Source organism: Macrotis lagotis, chromosome 5 (assembly GCF_037893015.1).
Source record: "Macrotis lagotis isolate mMagLag1 chromosome 5, bilby.v1.9.chrom.fasta, whole genome shotgun sequence".
In the NCBI taxonomy this organism is placed as follows: Eukaryota; Metazoa; Chordata; class Mammalia; order Peramelemorphia; family Peramelidae; genus Macrotis; species Macrotis lagotis.
The window spans coordinates 263726683-263747130 of record NC_133662.1 but is presented as its reverse complement, the minus strand read 5'-3'; the positions used below and the strand labels follow the sequence as shown (position 1 = coordinate 263747130).

General features: G+C 43.2%; 1 protein-coding gene across 3 annotated transcripts in view; it reads right to left on the bottom strand.

Annotated features, from left to right (window-relative positions):
* The window catches only part of INPP5D (inositol polyphosphate-5-phosphatase D), a 137291-nt gene that overhangs the window by 18573 nt on the left and 98270 nt on the right, over positions 1 to 20448 (bottom strand). For all 3 annotated transcript variants that reach the window (XM_074189703.1, XM_074189702.1, XM_074189704.1), the window contains 7 exons: positions 19923 to 20031; positions 19739 to 19827; positions 18405 to 18486; positions 15772 to 15861; positions 13330 to 13443; positions 11509 to 11591; positions 4795 to 4882 (listed from right to left, as the gene is read on the bottom strand). In XM_074189703.1, the coding sequence (XP_074045804.1) occupies positions 4795 to 4882; positions 11509 to 11591; positions 13330 to 13443; positions 15772 to 15861; positions 18405 to 18486; positions 19739 to 19827; positions 19923 to 20031 (655 nt within the window). The remainder of the gene's footprint in view (positions 1 to 4794; positions 4883 to 11508; positions 11592 to 13329; positions 13444 to 15771; positions 15862 to 18404; positions 18487 to 19738; positions 19828 to 19922; positions 20032 to 20448) is intronic.

Here is a 20448-nt window from a genome sequence, read left to right as displayed (position 1 = left end):
CAGATCCGGCCTCAGACACTTAATAATTATCTAACTGTGTGGCCTTGGCAAGTCACTCAACCTCATTTGCCTTGCAAAAACCTAAAAAATAAAAAAGTGGACTTCTAACAAGAACATTGGGCTTGAAGACAAAAGACTTGGTTTTAGGAATCTCCTGTCATCCCTTAGCCAGTTCCCCATCAACCTTCTCTTCTCACTTCTCACCATCACTTCCTCTACCACTTTTTTAGTTAGGATTCCATATCCCACTTTATTGTGAAAATAAAGATCTTGTGCTAGGAGGTCTCACCTCCATTTCTCAAGACCTCTGAATCCCCAACTTTCTCCTCTATTATTTCTGTCTTTCATAAAGAACCGGCTTTCCTCTCACCAAGGCCAATCCCTGTCCATATATTTTTTTTTTTAGTTTTTTTGTAAGGCAATGGGGTTAAGTGACTTGCCCAAGGTCACACAGCCAGGAAATTATTAAGTATCTGAGGCTGGTATTGAACTTAGGTCCTCCTGACTCCAGGGCGGGTGCTCTATCCACTGTGCCACCTAGCCGCCTCACTCTCCATACATTCTAGATCCCATCTTTCCCGCCTTCTTGGGCAGATTGCCTCCAGATCAGCCCTACTCTGTCACTAAACATTACTCTCTCAATCTACTGGTGTCTTTTCTTCCACCTACAATACATACAAGTCTCCTCCATTCTGCTCTCCCCTCTGCTCTCATCCTCTATCTTTCCTCCCTTTCTCAGTTAAACTCTTAGAATAAGCTGTTTATGATCACTACCTTTTCTATTAGTCTCACTTCTCAACTCTTTGCAATATGGCTTCTGATATAATCACTCAACTGAAATTGCTCTCTCCAAAGTTTAATTTTAAAAATTAATAGATCAGGGACAATTTGGGGCTGTCTGCAAAGGAGAATATCATCTGTATCCAGAGAAAGAATCATGGAGTTTGAACAAAGACCAAACCAAAGACTATTACCTTTAATTTAAAAAAAACCCCGATATCTTATTCTGTAATTTTGCTCTCTCTTATACTTTTCTTCCTTAAGGATATGATTTCTCTCTCATCACATTCAACTGAGATCAATGTCTACCATGAAACAATGTAAAGACTAACAGACTGCCTTCTGGGGGGGGAGGGAAGTGAGATTAGGGGGGAAACTGTAAAACTCAAAATAAATAAAATCTTTCTAAAAAAAGAAAGCAAAAAAATAAATAAAATAAAAAAATAATAGATATTTATTTTCTTCCACTCCCACCTATTTCTTCTTTGGGAAAAAAAGACAAAAGACAAAACCTTTACAACAATTGGGCATGGTCAAATAAAACAAATTCCTATCACCAATGATCTCTCTCTCTCTCTCTCTCTCTCTCTCTTTTATTTTTTATTTTTTTTGCAAAGCAAATGGGGTTAAGTGTCTTGCCCATGGCCACACAGTTAGGTAATTATTAAGTGTCTGAGGGTGGATTTGAACTCAGGTACTCCTAACTTCAGGGCCGGTGCTCTATCCACTGCACCACCAAACGGCCCCTACCAATGATCTCTTAATTGCCATATCTCATGGTCTTTTCTTAGTCTTCATCCTCAGTGTCTGCTGAATCTGAAAATGTTGATCACCCTCTTCTAGATAATTTTTCCTCTTTTCCCTTTTGTGAAACTCCAGTCTCGTGGTCTGCTTCTGCCTGACTGCTCCTATTCAGTCTCTTGCTGGTTTATTATCCATATCACACATCCAAACTTTGGGTGTGACTTGAGAGTCTGTCTTTCTCCTCTCTTGATTGGTGACCTAATCAACTTCTGTGAGTTTAATTTATCATTTCTCTGTGGATTAGATCTAGATCTAAAGATCCATCCATAAAATGTCTCCTGTTCCCCTGTTACCCACTGGATATTTCAAACTGGACGTACCCTAGACATTTCCAATTCAGTATGTCCAAAGACCCATAGATCCCCCTAGACCTTCCCCTATTTAAGCTTCCTATTTCTCTTGAGGGCAATACCATCCTCCGAGTCTCTCAGGTTCATAATCATGGCATTCTCTTTATTCTTACTATAAATGCACATATCTATATATCTATATCTATATCTATATCTATATATATATATATATATAAAATATACATATATATCCAATCAGTTACCAAATGCTACTGTTTCTATCTTTAATATATGTTCAATATCTTCTCCTATCTACTCATTCAGCAATCACCCCAATTCTAATCTTGCTCACCTCTGCTTTGGACTATTGTAACAACCTTTGGTTTGGTCTTCCTGCCTTAAATCTCCCTCCTCACCAATCCTTCTTCTACAGAACTGCTGAAGTGGTTTTCCTAAAGTACAGCTGACCAAGTCACTCCTTTACTCCATAAACTTCAGTGGCTCCCCATTGCTTTCAGATTCAACTGTAAACTGTTCTTGTGGTTGTTACTGTCTGTTCTCAAAGAGGACTAATCTTGATGTTTTGCTTTGTGTGGGCTATTTGGTTTTGAAAGTCCTTCATGTGCTAGCCCCAACCTATTTTCAGTTCTATCGTATTCATCTTGCTACTTTCTAAGCTCCAGTTTGATCAACTTTTGTCTGTTCTCTACACAGGCAACCTCATATCCTACCTCCAAAGCTTTGTGTTGGCTGAAGCGCACACCCTCATTGCCTCTACCTTCCTTCAGACATCACCTCAAATGCTATTGTCTGATCCCCTCCAAGAGCTCGTTCCTTCCTCCTATTCATTTATTTCTGAATTGCATATATAGCTTTGGAGTCAAGTCAAAAGGTACTGGGAAGTATAAAGAAAGGTAAAAGACAGTCTGCTCTCAAGGAACTCAAAGTCTGTTGGGGGAGGCAATGTGCAAATAGCTAGGGACTAATGAGAAATATAAAGGATAAATTGGGGGTTGTCAGAGGGAAGGAGATATAATTATGGGGATCCTCCTGTAGAAGGAAGAACCTGACGGAAGCCAGGAGGAGGTAGAGATGAAGAGGGAGGGCATTCCAGGTCAGGAAAATGCCAAGAGGCAGGTGATGGAGAAGCTTGTCCTAGCAGAAAGGAAGCCAGGGTTAGTGGATGACAGAGTGTCTTTAACAAAAGAAGACCATCTTCTTGAAGGCTGGGACTGTTTCATTTTTATCTTTATATCTCAGGTATTCAGCCCAGAATTGGCACTTTGGGCTCTGGGCATATCTTTTGATCACTCTGGTTCCATCTAGGAATGGAAAACAGAGCCTTAACCTCTCCTGGCTTATTTATGAGTATTGGCTAAAGGATCAAAGGAGAGAATTCTTTGCAAACCTCAACCCCCTAAATAAATGGCAGCTGTTCTTCTCATCTAAACAGAAAAAGGGGAGGGTTTGCCTAGACTGGAGGGTAAAGAGTAGAAAGAGAAGACAAGGAGGCAGTCAGGATGCTGCATCTGAGGCAGGGGACAGCAGCAAGAGATGGCTTGAACGTTGGAAGGCCCAACAGTGTTCTCTAGTTAAGGGTCAGTATGGGATGGCAGGGCTGCTGAGAGGTTTGCTGAGGCCCCTTGGCAGCCCAGGGGGCAGAGACCTGAACTACCATCATCCTTTCTGCTGCCACTGCTGCTCCTCAGTGGAGTATGGGGGCCCCTTCATGTGCAAGTGCCAACTTGACTCAAGGTGACCAATCAGATAATCTGATAAGACCCTGAGGGTGGAGACTGTCTATCTGCAGTCCAGAGAACCTGCCAGTCAGCTCAAAAGTACTAATAGCTGACATAGAGTTCCTGGTGCTTTAAGAAAGCACTTTCCAGGGCAGCTGGGTGATATAGAGGTTAGAGTACTGACCTTGGAATCGGGAAGACCTCAGATACTTACTAGTTGTGTGATCTTGGTTAAGTCACTTAACCCCGATTGCCTCAAAAAAACCCCAAACCCACAACCCAACAATACTTAACAGATATGATCTCATTTGATCCACACAATAACGGGAGATAAGTTTATAGAATCAAGGCTCTCAAACTGGAAAGGACTTCAGGGACTACTGAGTTGAACCCCTTCATTTTACAGGTGAAGAAACAGAGGTACAAAGTGGTTCAATGACATGCCCAGAGTCACATAGCTAGTAGATGCTTGGGGTAGGATTTGAATTCAGGTATTCCTGACTTATTTTATAGCATTCTCCCCATTCCAAGATTCCTCTTCAAAATAATTCAAAGTAAACTGTCCCCCCCCCCCACCAGGGATAGCCTTTAAATCGTGTCTGGTCCAAAAAATCCCAGTCAATCAAAAACCAAACCAAACCAAACAGTGGTCTTGTAATTTAGAGATCTAGAGGCAGAGAGGCCCTCATGGGCTGTCTAGTTTCCCAGTCTCCTCATTTGATGAACTCGAGGTCTCGAGATGTCAAATGATTTACCCAAGGTCACATAGCTAGTAACGTACAGAGGCAGAATTTCAAAAGCCCTGAATTCAACCTTTGAAACTTTGATCCAGTTACTTTTTGGAGCTTAGTTCCTCTTCTTTAATATGAAAGCATTGATGAAATGATCTCCAAGGAGCTTCCAATCTTAGATCTTAGAATAATTTGAGTTTAAATGAATGAGTTGAAAGATAGAAGCCAGTGTGGGAGGGCTGGCATTGACTGGTTTTGTGTCCAAGAAAGCAGTGGAGGGGAAGGAGGGCAGCTTCTGGAGTGGGAAGACTCCCAAGGTAAGGCCAGGAATGTGGGGAAGCAGAAAGGGTCTTTTTCTCCTCTAGCCCCTCCATCAGTGCCCTCCTCCAGCCTCCTCCCTCCATCCCGTGGCTCCTCACCTTGCAGGCCACCTTCCCCAGGGGCACTCACCATAGGATTCATCACTGTCTGATGACTTGATGCTGATGAGGATGTGTTGGTCCAGTAGGTACTCAGGGTCAGAAATGATAGGGGTCAGCTGCAAGCAAAGACAAGGCCTGGTTGAGTGCAATGAGAAGAGAGACCTGGAATTTTGTATAACATGGAATGCTCGGCTCTGGCTCCTGGTGAGCCTCAGTCTTGAGGCCTAAGAGACTGGAAGTGGAAGACCAGGAACCAAATTGACCCAGATTCTGATTCAGTTTAAGCCAGTTTGAGCCTGGGTTTAAATCCCATCTCTTCCTCTCTAGATGACATAAGGAAAATCATTCAACTCTCTGGGCCTCAGTTTCCTATTTTGTAGAATGTGGGGACTGGCCTGGATAGCTTCTACAATTCTTTTTTAAACTATGATCCTATGACCTTGATGCACTCACTGAAGTCATGAACCTGTCCAAGGCATCTTAACACCTGGAGCCTGGTCCTCGAATATCCCTTCCTGTTCAGTGGGGCTGTGTTGTGGAAGGGGTCAGGGGCAGACTGTAGGTCTGTGGTGATCCTGAGCCTTGGAAGGGGGATGGAGGAGCAGCTGGTCCAAAATTCAGAGAGGCAGACATGAGATGCATGCATAAAAACCCTTCCTACTGACTAGAAGGGCCCCAAAGTGTTCCATGCTGCCTCAGAATCCCCTGGGCCCTGGGGTTCTCAACAAAGGCTGGAGGATCATTTGGTGGAAATTCCATGACAGATTCTTGTTCAAGTAAGGAAGGCTAGGGGACTTCTCAGGTCCCCTTGAATTTTTATGGTATGGGTATGGTGGTAAATGTTTAATAACCATCTCTCTAGGAAAAAAAGTACAGATACATTTTAAAGTTTAACCTGAATTATGAACACTCTCAAGAACAGATAATAGGGGGCGGCTAGGTGGCGCAGTGAATAGAGCACCAGCCTTGGAGTCAGGAGTACCTGGGTTCAAATCCAACCTCAAACACTTAATCATTACCTAGCTGTGTGGCCTTGGGCAAGCCACTTAACCCCATTGCCTTGAAAAAAAATCTAAAAAAAAATAACAGATAATAGTTTTAAGCCAAGCTCTGTTTTGTAGTATTGTCCAATTTTCCATTTGCCAAATGGAAATGCTCAAATGGAAAATTTAGCAATTGACTTTCCAGCAGTTTTGATTGGTTTCAACAACCCCTGGGTGTAGAGACAAAGTTGTGGTGATCTTTCCTTCATAATATCTGTATCCTTCTAGATATCTGAATAATTACTTAGGATAAGACTTCTAGCAGAAGACCTCACCTGAGCATAGCAGGCATTCAATTTCATGATGTTTGCCCTTCCTTCTCAAAGAGGACCATGATATAAGGGAGGTGATGCTGGGACTAGCAGCACATTAATTGATTTTGCATTGGTGGGGAGGAGGCTGTGCTAAGTCACCAGCCTCACTTTCTCCTTCAGGGCCATCTGAAGCCAGTGGCCAGATGAGAATCAGGACCACTGGAGATGACCCTGAAAGAAAGGCAGTCAGGGTTAGGTGACTTGCCCAAGGTCACACAGCTAGTAAGTGGCAAGTGTCTGGATTCGACCTCCCATCCTCCTGACTCCAAGGCTATATTGCCTTATCCACTGCTACCACCAAGCTTCCCCCTAGGTATTCAACAACTTTTACTGGAATTGGTTGAATTGAATTTGCATGGGGATTCATTATTACCATAGAGTAATAGATTTGGACCCCTAACAGGTTCCCCTCATCCCACTGTGCCCTCTGGATTACCAGTGGTTAACAAACCACCCTTTACATCAGAACCCATGACCTTCTCAGAAATTTACCTGGTATCTATTTGGTTATTATTTACTTCTATATGCACATGTGTCCCCCCAAAAAATAGGTGCTCCCTGAGAGGAGTAACTATTTCCTTTCATTTTTGTATCCTGGACTCTTAATCCAGTTCTTGGCCCATTGTAGGCTCTTAATAAATACATGTTGAGCTGTCTTTGCATGGCTAATAATTGTTAGCGCACTTGTCTTCTCAGTGAGTGAGGGAGAGGCTGGAGGGAAGGAGAGAATCTGGAATTCAAAATTTTAAAAAATAAAGCTTCAAAATAAATAAATAATTGAAAAAATGTAAATGCCAATTAATATAATGAATAATCATATATAATTATATTGACAGCTGAAAAATTGCAAATTAAATAAAAGTCATCCCAGAGGGATGAGATGATTTCTTTTGAGCAGGGGGACTCCCCTACTCCTCTTTTTTTCCCCTTCACAGCTGGCTGGACAGGACCTTGATGCCAGACTTGTTAGTTGGACATCTATTCCCCTCTAAATCTATGGGAGGGGGGAGTTAGCCTAGTTCTGGGGTATTTGGGAACTTCTTATAGGTTTTCCACTTCAGGAATCTCCTACATCTTTGCCAACTCCCTCCAGAATGGTCCCCCTCTGAAGTCTCATGGAAGAGTGGAAGAGATCCTGGGTTCTCAAGGGGAAGTTACAAGACCATAAGCTTTGGCCAGCCTTGCCATACAGGAAAAGGCCTGCAGGTTCATGCATGTCAGAGAGTGAATTAGCTCACACATTTGCAGACTCCTTTGATGTAGAACTGACCACCAAGAGATGAACCTGTTTCTTCTACTACAGTTCTCAAAGGTCATTTTCCGAGGTGTGGAGGCAGGGTTTGTGATCAGCGTAGGTGGAAGGAGTGACCACACAGCAAGAGGATGGGTTTCTGATGTTCTTGCTATGAACAGCATCCCTCTCAAAAGCTCTGCTTTGTGGTTTGGGGCTTTGTTGGTGGCAAAACCACCAACTTTCTCTTGGTTATTTCTAATGATAGGGGTCAGTCACATCCTTACTCTGCTCCCCAAAGGATGTCACAGTGAGCACGCTATCAACCAGAAGAGTGAAAAGACAAGGGGCATGCTCAAAAGTCAACTGCACCACCAGCTTGAGGGTGTAGGAGATAGAACAGGCTGGGACAGTGTCTGGAGAAGGACCTCATCTGCCACTAAGAGGATGATGAGTACCTGAGGTTTATACATGTATGAAATGAAAAATTTGGGGTTTCTGAAAGTTTGTCCAGAACCAGTCACTGAATATCTACTTTTTACATTAAATATCTATTTTGTTCTAAGCACTATGTTAGTCCCTGGAGAGCCAAAGGATGAAGGCCCTTAGGTGGCTTATAGTCTCTTCAGAGTTTTAACTAAAAGGTTTTTCACCTGGGGAAAAACAGATCTATTGGAATAGGGGTATGTGGGAACTGAGACACACCTGAGAGGAGAAGGGGGCAGGTGAAAGCCCAAAGAGGGGCATACCTGCTTAGAAAGGGTTGGGGAGGGAAAGGAAGATGGCCTGGAAGAAGGAGATCATGATATGAGAGTTTGTATTGCATAGTCTGGTGATATCCTAGAAGAGAAAAATCAGCACCATGACCAATATTCCCATTTGCTCCGAGCAAAAAGGGTAAGTAGGTGGGGCACTGGATAGAGTGCCAGGCCTGGAGTCAGGCAGACTCATCTTCCTGAATTCAAATCCCGACTCAGACACTAACTAGATAATTGTGGGTAAGTCATTTGAATCCATTGGCCTCAGTTTCCTCATCTGTAAAATGAACTGGAGAAGGAAATGCCAAACCCCTCCAGTGTCTTTGCCAAGAAATGGGGCCACAAAGAGTTGAACAAGACTGAAAATGACTCAACAAGTTATAGTTTTGCTTTAAGGCACCTTCCAATGCATGCTAGTTATTCGTGTTTGGGTCCATGAGGGTAGGTTCTATTTCCTTCCTAACTCCTTGGCTGGCTTAGTGCTCCACAAGCAGTGGGCTATCAGATGCCACACTGGCTGCCTTAGTGGGGAAAGGCCTGAAGGTCTTCCAACAGAAACTGATGATACTGCATCCCCTCAACCCCTTTTGCATAGAAACTCCTTGAGGGCAGGCCTGCTTCATGATTATCTTGCTTCTCCTGCACCTAGCGCTGCCTTACACAGAATAAGTATTTGATTAATGCTTGCTGATTCATTGATGGCCAGGCAAGCTGTGGAGAGGATTCTCCATCAGGTGAGGGCTCTATTCATTGGGTTGCCACTGAGGGTCCTTTCAACTCTGAGAGACTCTGGGGTGAAGAAACACTGACTGAATTTAAGTTTGAATTCGATTTTTTCTAGGAACCTGCACCCAAGGTTCCCTCACTGCTTCTGAATGTCAGTCCCATCCATTTGAAACCTGGACTGATGCTTGAAATTCAGATTTGCCTGCCATTTCCTTACATTTTTTTGCAATGAATTCACCCACAGGTCAATTGGGTGAACCTCTTTTGTTTTGGAGATGAGACAACCCTCGTGGAAAGGGCCTGTCATTCTCTTCTTCCAGGGCTGGGATGGATGGCTCCAAGATTCTCTCTGAAGTCTTATCTGCCTTATTCCTCAGGTCTGGGAGAGCTCTGACCCATGACTGTGTTTTACTTCTTGAACTTAGCCTCACTTGTATATTGCCCGGAAGACCTGAAGCAGTCCCATCTCCCTCCTGGTAAAATAATCTAAAATGGACTGATATTCAAAGGGTCTACTAATATCCCTCTTGGCTAGGAGTGAGGTTCTCAAGACAGAAGCAATTGCTTGGTTTTTTTTTTTTTTAGATTTTTCAAGGCAATGAATGGAGTTAAGTGGCTTGCCCAAGGCCACACAGCTAGGTAATTATTAAGTGCCTGAGGTCGGATTTGAACCCAGGTACTCCTGACTCCAAGGCCAGTGCTCTATTCACTGTGCCACCTAGCCGCCCCAGCAATTGCTTTTCAATGAGGTCTGATTTTGTTCTATATTTTATGTCTAATATTTTCCATTCACATTCCCCACCAAAACCCTTCATTTTTACCTTTAAAAACATCACATTTTCTTCTTGCTTGTATCTCACAAATATGACTCAAGCAGATTTTTCTAGCCTCTCTCATCACTTTGTGACTCAGCAGGTCTAGTGGAAAGAGTCTTTGACAGGGAGGCAGAGGGTTCGGTTCAAATGTCCCTTCTTTTGTAAGCTGCCTCTGTGGTTGAAAAGTTCCCTCCTCTCAAGGGGGTCTCAGTATTCTCATCTATAAAATGAGTCATTGGATGATATATAATTGAAATTTTCTTTCAGTTCATAGATTTTGAGATCAAAGGGGCCTCATAGACCATCTGGTCCAATTCCCTCATTTTACAAAAGAGAAAATTGAGACTGAGGGGAAGAGATGGCTTCACTAAGGGGTAATAAATGGCAGAGAAGGAATTCAAGGCCTCCTCAATGCCTTTTGATGGTATTCAGCTGTTTCAGTCTTGTCTAAGTCTTCATAACCCCTTTTGTGGTTTTCTTGGCAAAGATACTGAAGTGATTGACCATTTCCTTCTGCAGTTCATTTGGCAGATGAGGAAACTAAGGCAAATGTGGTGAAGTGATTTGCCCAGGGTCACACAGGTGGGAAATGTCTGAGGCTGGATTTGTTCCTGGCAAAATGAGTTTTCCTGATTCCAAGCCCAGTGCTCCATCCACTATGGCACTGCCTAGATGCATGTGCTTACTGAATGCCTAATTAATTTATCACTTCTTGAAAGTGCAAGGCAGTGGTGATGGTGTTTGAGTGGACAGTACAGGATCTCAAGTTTGGCATTGTTCAAAGGTAGGGATGTGTAGGGAATGTTCTGTAAGAAAGCAAAGACGATGCCCAGAATGCACTTGGCTTGAGAGTAGCAAAGAGCTTCCAGGGTCTGGGGCAAGGATACCTTCAGAAATTCAGCAGGCATTTAACTAAGTGCCTGCTTTGCACACCTTTCTCTTTCTTCCCTCTTTCACCTCCCTCCTTTCTCTCTCTCCTGTTGATCTCTTTTAATCTCTCTTCCCCCTCCCTATTCCCTTCCCCTCCTCTCTCTCTTTCCCCCTCTGTCTCTCTTTCTGTCTTTCTCTCTCTGTCTCTCTCTCTCTTTGTCCCTCTCTGTGTGTGTGTGTCTCTCTCTCTCTTCCCCACTCTCTTTCTCTCCCTCCCTATCCCCATCTTCCTCTCTCTGACTGTCTCTTTGTATTTCTCTGAGGATGAGTGCATAGGTGGGTAGATTTAGATCTGAGTAGGATGCAGTTCTTCTCTCATGACGTTGATAGTAGAGGGAAACTGGAAATACAGAGCTAAGTCCATTTCTTCAAGTCCCAACTCCTAGAAACCTCCCCTTTGAGACTTTTCCTTATTCCCTAAGCTGGAGATAACCTCTCCCTTATCTGCTTTCTTAGCAGTTTGCAGGAGTACCAGGTGTACAATACCTGTTGGACATGAATCATAGTCCAATTTGTATCCTAATTTCCTATGCCTTCTGCCAGACTCAGAGGCCCTGAGGACAGGGATGATGGCCTGCTTCTCTCTAGGCCCTCCCCAAGGGTTTAGTACAATGAACAACATGTAGTGAACCCTTAATAAATGTTTGTTGAATTGACAATGAGTTCAGGAGGACTTTGCTAATAACAGAGCTGTCCAAGGTAGACAGCCATCTCAATCAGTAGGGAATTCCTTGTCCCTTGGAGGTGCCCAAGCAGAGGATGGTCAACTATTTGGACTCATTGAAAAAGTTATTACTAGGTGGAGTGGGTCAGATTAGATGGTCCTTGTGGACCCTTCTAACTGGGGGATTCTAGACTTGGACTTCATCCAATCCCATTCCATGATGGGGCCTCCCTCAACCTTGGGTTAAGTTTCTCCAGTCACCTTTGGGAGATCATCAACAAACTTCACCACCAGCTCCCCTTCGGTTCCTTCTTCATTTTCTCCTTCTTGGCTCTTCACAAAACCTGGAAAAACATCAGAAAAGAAGAGAGTGGGTTCTTTCTGCAGGCAGGGCAAGAACCTGGCAGGCAACCCTCTCCTCAGCACTGCCTCTAACCATGCCAAGATTCTTTTCCCCTGCCTTCTCTGGAGAGGGTGGGCGTGTGTGGGGGGGTGTCTTAGGTTGAAGGACTTGGGTTGCTCCAGGGCTGCCTTTTTGGCCCTGTTTGGATGAGGATTGAGTTCAGAGCTCTCCAACAGTACCATCTGACTATTTTTAGGAAATTGATTCTCCCTTCTCCCCTGCCCACCCCCCCAGCTTCTCAACAAAACTGGCACTGGAGGAATCATCACATCTATGGACAAGATACGAGGAACATGACAGCCAGCTCTTCCCACAGCCACTCAATATAGCACCCTTTTGAAATTCTAATTTAAGCTTCCTAATATGCTGTTTCCATAGTAATCTATGCAAATGTCTATATACTTTATTAAAGTGTGCCCCTGCTTGCACATGTACAGGCAGACACACTGTTTTTATAGCTCTCATTGACATAGTTGTGGGCCAGGGGCCAGGAGGTTTGAGCAGGGAAATGACACTGGAGGGGATGGTCATTTAGTTCCCTGTGAGGATGGAGCACCAGACTGAAGCCCAAAGAAAGGAAGAATGAATCCCTAGCAGGGAGTTTCAATGGGGCACTCTCTCTCTCTCTCTCTCTTTCTCTAGATGGGTCATTCTAAGTCTTTGCAATGCAGATATGCAACACATACATCCCTTTTGGGAAATATCTCAGTTCAGCACCTCTGAACACACCTTCTTTCTTGGGGGAGACTTTTGTCTCTATTTTTCTCCCTCCCCCAACTAACAGAATTGGAAACCACATGGCCCTATTCTTCCTCTGAAACAGTCTCAGATGGGAATAGTTAGAAATGCACCCCCCAAAAGGTATTTCCCCAGCACAGATTTTTTTCAAATGTTAAAAACTAAACAGCGATGGGGGTACTCAGAGGTATGTATGTAGCTTAAGATTAGTCCATACCAAAAATATATTCTCCATCTGCTAGAAAGGGAATAGAGAAAAAAAATTTTTCTTGGTTTATCCAGGAACAGGGAGGCTGATTGATTGGGAGAGACTGGTCACTATGACTACCCTTCACTCCCATACTATTTGGAATTTCATTACTTTGGTTTCCACAATCCACTTGGAACTTGATTCGGACTAATTTCCATTGCTTCAAGTGGGGGTTTTTAATCTTTTTTCTGTTTTTTAGCTGTCAGGTGAAACCTATGAAATTCTCAATATTTTTTAAAATGTGTAAGATAAAATATATATGGTTATAAAATAAACCAATCATTCTGAAATACAATTATCAAAAATTTTTAACTTGATAGAACATTCTCAGGTTCAGAGCCCCTGCCCTAAGGAGGCTTAGTCCCCCACTTTGAGAAAAAAATGAAGTTAATTCCACTCTTGGGATGGGGAAACCTAAAAAGACTTCCTCTCCCCACAAAGAACAAGTCCCTTCAATGTGGAGGCATCGAAGGACATCTTCCCAGTCCAACCCCCAATCCTAGAGACCACAGTGATTTCTAAATTGGATGAAGGCAGCCCATATTTCAGCCTAAGTTGCCAGTTAACCTCTCTCCCTGAGCCCGCTGTTTCAGCCCTACTAGTCTGGTTGCTGGCAGAGGCAGTAGTGGACCACAGGAGGGGGAGCAGTCTCTGTGTGCCCTAGCTTGTGGGGAAGTAGCAACGTCCTTACTTTCTAAGCAGCTGGAATGGAACTCCAAGTAGAATTTCGTCTGTGACTTTGTCTTCAAGGTAGCGTAACACTTCAGGAACTCAATTTGTCCTTGGGAGTCCACATTCCCGGGACCTAGAATTAGGGAGAATTCAATTCAACCAAAGAAACTTTTATTAAACGATGTCACTGTGGCAGATCCTAGAGTTACAAAGACAAAAACCAAATAATGTCAAGGAGCTTCCATTCTCCTTGGGGAGGCCATCACAGGTTCACAAAGATGTTTCTGTAGCTGTAAGTATCTGGAGGGAAATTTCATAGAATTTAAACCTAGGAAGGACCTAGAGATCAAGAAGTCTAATCCCTATATTTTAGGGGAAAACAGAGGACAGATGAAGTGATCTATCTAGTTTCTGTCCTTAAGTAAATGTTATCAAGTATATTATTCAATAAGAAATGATATGCAATGAATAAAATGTTGAGGCTGGAATCAGATTCACCTTCTTGAGTTCAAATCTGACCTTAGACACTAACTGTGTGACCCTGGACAAGTCACTTCACCCTGTTTGCCTCAGTTTCCTCATATGCAAAATGAGCTGGAGAAGGTAATGGCAAACAGTCCCGTCTCTTTGCCAAGAAAACCCCAATTGGGGTGACACGACTGAAACAATTGATGGCTATGAGGAATTCAGAAGATTTTATATGAACACTAATGCAAAGTGACACCAACTGAACCAAAAGGAAAACAAACATGAGAGTTACAACAATGCAGTTTGATTGCTCAGAAAACAGAACACTAGACCTGGAGGTAGGAAGACCCGAGTTCAAATCCTCCTCACTTACTAGTTGAATAAACCTGGGCAAATCACTTAGTCTATCTACTTCAATTTCCTCACCTGTAAAATGAAATGCATAATAGTACCTACACCCAGGTTGTTGTGAGAATAAAATGAGTTGATATTAGCCAAGTTTAGAGTATTGTATAAATGGTAGCTATTATTATTAGCAGTAGTAATAACAAATGCAGACCATTCAAAGGTGGTTTGACTCTTGAGTAAAGGAAAAATCAATGATCAGTCCATCAGTAACTGCTTACCACCTTCCAGGCACTGTGCTGGGGAAGCTAAGACCAAAGATCAAACACTCCCTGCCCTCAAGAATGGGCCCAGAGAACAGCTAATGAAGCCCAGCTCTCTTTTGTACCAAAAGGGAAGCAGTTGGGCAGAATGGTGGGTGAGTTCCCAGACATCATCATCTTACTGATTTTTATTTCCTTGACTCTTCCTTTGTTTCAAAAGATGCTTCAATTCATAGGGAAGGCACAATGTTTTCAGAAATGACTAGATGTAAAGTTAGAAGACAATGAGACTTTGTAAAAGAAGAAATCTCATACAATCACATTCTATCTCATACAAGGTATCTGAACCATGATTTCTGAGCTCTGTCCAGTTCTGTTTCTGGAGCAGATTATGTGAAAAGGCATTGAGGGAGCCAAAGTATGGGCTCAGCATGGGCAGATCATGGAGGTTCAAGAGGCTTTTTGCTATACTAGGATGCTCACATTCTAGGTCCTTCTCTCTAGTCCTAAGATGTTCCCTATTTCAAGTTAAGAAAGAGGAAGGAAGGTAGCTTATCCTGACTTCAGGAATATCTGATGAAACACCACAATAGAAGTTGGGTGGCATAGTGGAAAAAATGCTGGCCTTGGAGTCAGGAAACCTGGGTTCAAATCTCGCCTTAGGCACTTAATAAACATGTGACCCTGGGCAAATTATTCAACTTTTCCTAAGTTTCCTCATTGGTAAAGTGAGTGGGTTAGATTTCCTGGCCTCTAAGATCCATTTCTTTTTTGGTCTATGGTCCTGTGGTTTTGGGTTCAAAATCCAAATTCTGCCACTTCCTAGCTGGGGGACCCAAGACCAGTTACTTCCCCTCTCTAAGCCCTAGTTTCCTCTTCTATATCACAAGGAAGTTGGACTGATTGAATCGAACATTCTATCTGCTTCTGGGTCTACGATTACATGACTCCTCGAGGAATTTCAACAAAAAGTTCCTGCACTATTGATCTGATTGTGCACACAGGTGCACAGAAGAGTGTGGGCTTTCCTAGTCTATGAGTCAGCTTATCCAGGTAGAACTCAGGTGTTCTAATACCCAGCCCAGGACTCTCCTAAATGGAGTGACCAGCTCAAAAGGGGCATGGCTTCCTTAAAAGCAATATATTTGTATAGGAGGAGGCCTAGGAACCCAAGAGACCTTGGCCTGAAAACCCAGACCTCTCTTGGTCTTCACCTCTTCACATTTTGTTTCCTTATATGTAAAATGAGGAAGGAGATTCAAATACTCCCCCTTGCCCAGGGTTAAAGAAAGGGAAGCATTTTTTTAAACAACCTTACAGTCCTGTAGAAATGGGAGTTATAATTATTCCCTTCAAATACACACAATTTTGTTCTAAACACTGACCATTCTTGGAGACAAACTGGGAGGTGACCCCTGCTTCAAAGGTGGCAAAGACAGGGCTGTGATCACTCGTCATGATGTCACTGGTGCTACCTGAAAAGGGAAAAGAGGAAGAATGGGATTCATGTGAATATGAGAGGTATGTGTGTATGTATGAGTCTGCGTCTGCCTGGGTTTGTTCAGCACCAGGGACAGCACATCAATCTGTTAAACTTCTTACTCTCTTTCCCTACAATTCTCAGGGTATCTAATTTTGGGGGCAGAATGAAGTTGCTCTAATGCCAGATTCCTTCGGGTTCAAGTGAACAAGGTGGACATCCCTGGCTCATTGCTGAAGCTCACAGGACCCTAAACAAAAGCCAAAGTCTACTCAGGGGGAATATATCTAAGTGATATGCTCTAGTCTTGTCTCCTAGTATTCTAACCTTGAAAGGAGGGTGAGTTTCATCATTTAATAGACAATTAAGTGTCTATTTAAATGTCTCATTTAAATGGGAGGCCAAAAGGCTTATCATCTTTGCATAGAACTATGGAAGTGACTCTCAGGGGAAATCTAGAGGTCTATCTAGGGGATCTGAAGGCTCTCTGGACATTCCCCACCAATCCATTGGGGTTTCTTCTGAATCTTTAGGGACCAGTCCAAGTGTGAGCAGATGCTCTGTAGACATTACAGAGAGGACCAAAATTCCTGTATTTGAACATGTTCAATATCACACCATGAGGATAACATTGAGCTCTCCCAGGAGAATCTTGGAATGGGTGCAAGGGGGTTATTAGCCTGAATGTTCTGGTATGGATCCATGAGGAAAGCAGCAGCTATGATATTCTGGAACTGCAGTAGAACATTTGGCAAGACCTCCAGGGTATTGTTACACACAAGATAGAGAGATGTGGGCTACCAATCATCTAGTTGGGTGAGTTCAAAACTGGATGAAATAACACACCAAGGAATAGCAATGAATGGATTGCTGTGAATCTGGAAGAAGGGCTGTGGATGAGTAATGGGGATCCTGGTCAGGTTCTGATAAACATTTTTGGTGTGTGTGACAGAAGATGAGTCTGCTCAGCAGCTGATTACATATATTAAAAACCCACACTATTTAAAGTTATGTTTATGGAAAATATGGCATCTGATTCCATGTAGTAAGAATTTGAATAGTGTGACTAGTTCATGGAATTTGTTATTTGTACAATAGGGACCTAGCTATGATTAATTAAATGACTGTTGCTGGAGTCGACAAAAGCATGTCTTGTGTTTATCAAAATGCACGTGATCCAAAAGTTCAAGGAAAAACTAACATAGATGACAATAGATTTTGACAAGATCCCAATAGGCTAGAATAATGAGCAGAACCAAAAATGACAATTAATAGAGACTAATGGCAAAGTGATATGATTTTCTAATTAGGAAACTTGTGGACCATATCTGCCTAGGATATGCCTGTTGAAATAGGGACATACCTCCAGAGTCACTCAACTCTACCATAGTCCTCAGATATGATGGAAGTGATTCTCAGTGAGTTTAATATTTAAAATATCAAGAATTCCTCACTGAATCCTGAGGTTTTTACCTGCCAAGGAAAGGAGTCCAGTCTACAAGGGGCAGTTTTTTCTAATCCACAGATTCAGAAGGCTCTTAGATACTTAATATTCACTATTTTATCTCTTTGTAATTCTTATGGTGAAATGGCTACTTTCCCATTCATCTAATTTGAATCAATTTGTATTTGAATTCACATGGAGATCTCACTGGTGTAGAGAACTTTCGGTGTGGTTGCAGAATGGCGCCTCATGTGAAACCTCTCTGAGAGCTGTTTGCAGTGCTGAGGGGTTGGATAAGGAGGGCCACACAAGCCAGGATGTGTCAGAGACTGGCTAGAAATTGACTCTCAGACTGATCTAGTAGTCACTACGCCAAGCTTTACAACAACAAATTGGCTTTTCTTTTTAAAACATCTCAACAATACAGACTTTTCATGGAGCCACTGAACCAGAGAGCTATTCTCCTCCTTCTCCTTTCCTTCCCTGTTTTAAATTGGAACCTGTGATTTCCTTGCCATAGGCAAGTCCATGGAAGAACTCCCTCCGTGGTCCCAGGTCAGCATCACTCTGAAACCCAAAGTCTGAGCAAGTTACTGTCTTTATCCCCAATGAATGAATTTTTAGCTCATTGATTTACATGATGGAGGATAGCACAGTGACTAGAGTGCTGGGCCTAGATTCAGGGAGATGAGTTCAAATGTAACTTCAGAGACTAACTGTGTGACCCTGGGCGAGTCATTTTACCTGCCTGCCTCAATTTCTTCATCTGTAAAACTGTGATAATAGTGAAGTCATGAAGTTACTTCTCAAGGTTGTTGTATCAAATGAAATAATATTTACTGTGTTTCACCACACAGGCATCATATAAATCCTCACTTGTGTTAGGGTACTTTGACGCCTGCCTGATTAGGTCTCATAACATCTTGACTGCTAGACTAGAATTGTAGATATTTCTCTGATTTGAGACGTGAGCAGATTGAGGCCTGGAGAGGTGTCAGAAATGACTGTTGGCAGTGGACTGAGCCTAGAGCTCTTTGTTTTCTGCCCTCCAGGCTACGCATGATGTCTGGGTTGACTACCCTGGAACTACTCACCATAGGACTGACACACCACATGCACGAGTGGATAGGATTTCCAGAGCACACGATCACACCAAGATGGTAAATTATATTTCATCTGCCAAGAAAAGAGGAGAAATCATCTTTAAAGAATCTTTTTTCCACTTTTCTTTGGAAAAATAGCAAATGAACTTGGTTGGTTTGTAGGTGATTTATAGGTGGCACAGAGGATAGAACCCTAGATTTGGAGTCAGGAAGACTCATCTTCCTGACTGCAAATCCAGCTTTGCATATTTACTGTGTGACCTTGGGCAAGTCACTTCATCCTATTTGTCTCAGTTTCCTTATCTGAAAAATGAGTTGGTGAAGGAAATGGCAACCCATTCCAATATCCTTACCAAGAAAACCTCAAATAGGGTCACAGAGTTAGATATGACTGAAATAACTCAACAATAATTGATCTTCCTATGTAAAATGAGTTGGTGAAGGAAATGGCAACCCATTCCAATATCCCAACTAAGAATGTGGCCATAGAATATGAAGCTGGGACAATGATCCTAGTGATCAGTAACCCACACCCCCTTCCCTCGTTTTGCAGATGAAGAAAACGAGACCCAGAGAATGATGCAGTGACTTACCCAAGGTCACAAAGGTAATTGGGGCAAATCAGAAATTTGAAAATCTAACATCCTTTCCATTACTCCATGTTTCCTCACCATCATGACTTTCTCTAGAGATATTCTTTATCTTCCCAGGCTCTTGGAGTCATAAGCCCTGGGTTCAAATTCCATCTCTAACACTGACCACCTAACTTTGTGACCTTAAGTAAAACATTTCACCTTCTTGGATCTCAGTTTTCCTGTCTGGTAAATGAGAGCCCTACCAACTCATCATCTATATGTCTAGAACACTGTCATTTATTTCTGTGGGCTTCTAAGATTCTTTAACTGTAAAGTAAGGGTCTGGGCTGGATGACCTTAGAATGTCCCTCCCCACTCTAGGTCCATTACTATAAAGGAACTTGTCTTTTCTCTTAATTTAGTGACATTGGGCCAGACAGCATAACTCTAAGGCTTGGGGAACGACTGAGCCATTTGGCCCAACCCCGTCCATTTTACAGAAGAAGAACCTGAGGCTCAGATAAATTAAGCAACTTTCCCAAGGTCATGTATATAGAATCAAAGATCCCAGAGATCATCAAGTCCAGCCCCTCCCCCATTTTTTACTGATGAGGAAGCAAAGGCCTGGAGAAGTGACTTGTCCAAGGTCACACACATCAAGTTTGACATTGGAACCCAGGTATCCCCTACTCCCTCTCCATTGTTTTTTTTGGCGGTTCCCCAGAGAATTGCAATGGAAGGGGCACCTACCCCTGTGGCTTTCTGCTTAGTGTAGGCATACTTTTCACGCGTCAGTCTTTCAAAACGGTAGGTGGGAGCAAAGGTGATCTCTTCCTCCTCTGAAAGAGAGGTCCCTTCATTAGAGTCAGGGTCTCCCTTGTCCCCTCTTTTAGTCCCACTCCTCTCCCCTAGCCCGGGAAATGTTGACTCTTACCAAAATGCAGGAAGACCTTCTGCTCTTTGCGCTCCATGAGGAGCTGGTCATGAAGCAACAGCTCTGAGAACTGCTGCTGCTTAATCTTCTGGATGATGTTCTCTGCTTCCTGGAAGGAAAAGGGTGCTGGCATTATGGAGGGGGCGGCCCTGATTGGGGCATCCTTGTCTGGGGCCCTCCCTGGGTGGGCATCCTTGGGTGACTTATCCCTGGGTAGGGCAACCCTGTCTAGGAACTCCCTGGGGGGGGGGTGCCTCTCTGGGCAGGGCCTCCCTGGGTGGGGCATCCCTGGCTAGGATATCCTGAGACCTGAAACTGCTCCACCTGCAGCCATTCTTCACTAGGGATGGAGGTGGGGGGTTGGTTCTTACTCATGCTCTAAGATTTTTGGTTATATTACTGGTTTTATATCTACTCCCAGGCCCCCCTCCTCAGAGGCAGCCTAGAGAAGAAGCTAGAAGGCATGCTGGGAGTCTGAAAGCCCTGGCAGCCTGCTCTTGCCTGGCTTCGTATCCCAGAGCTTAGC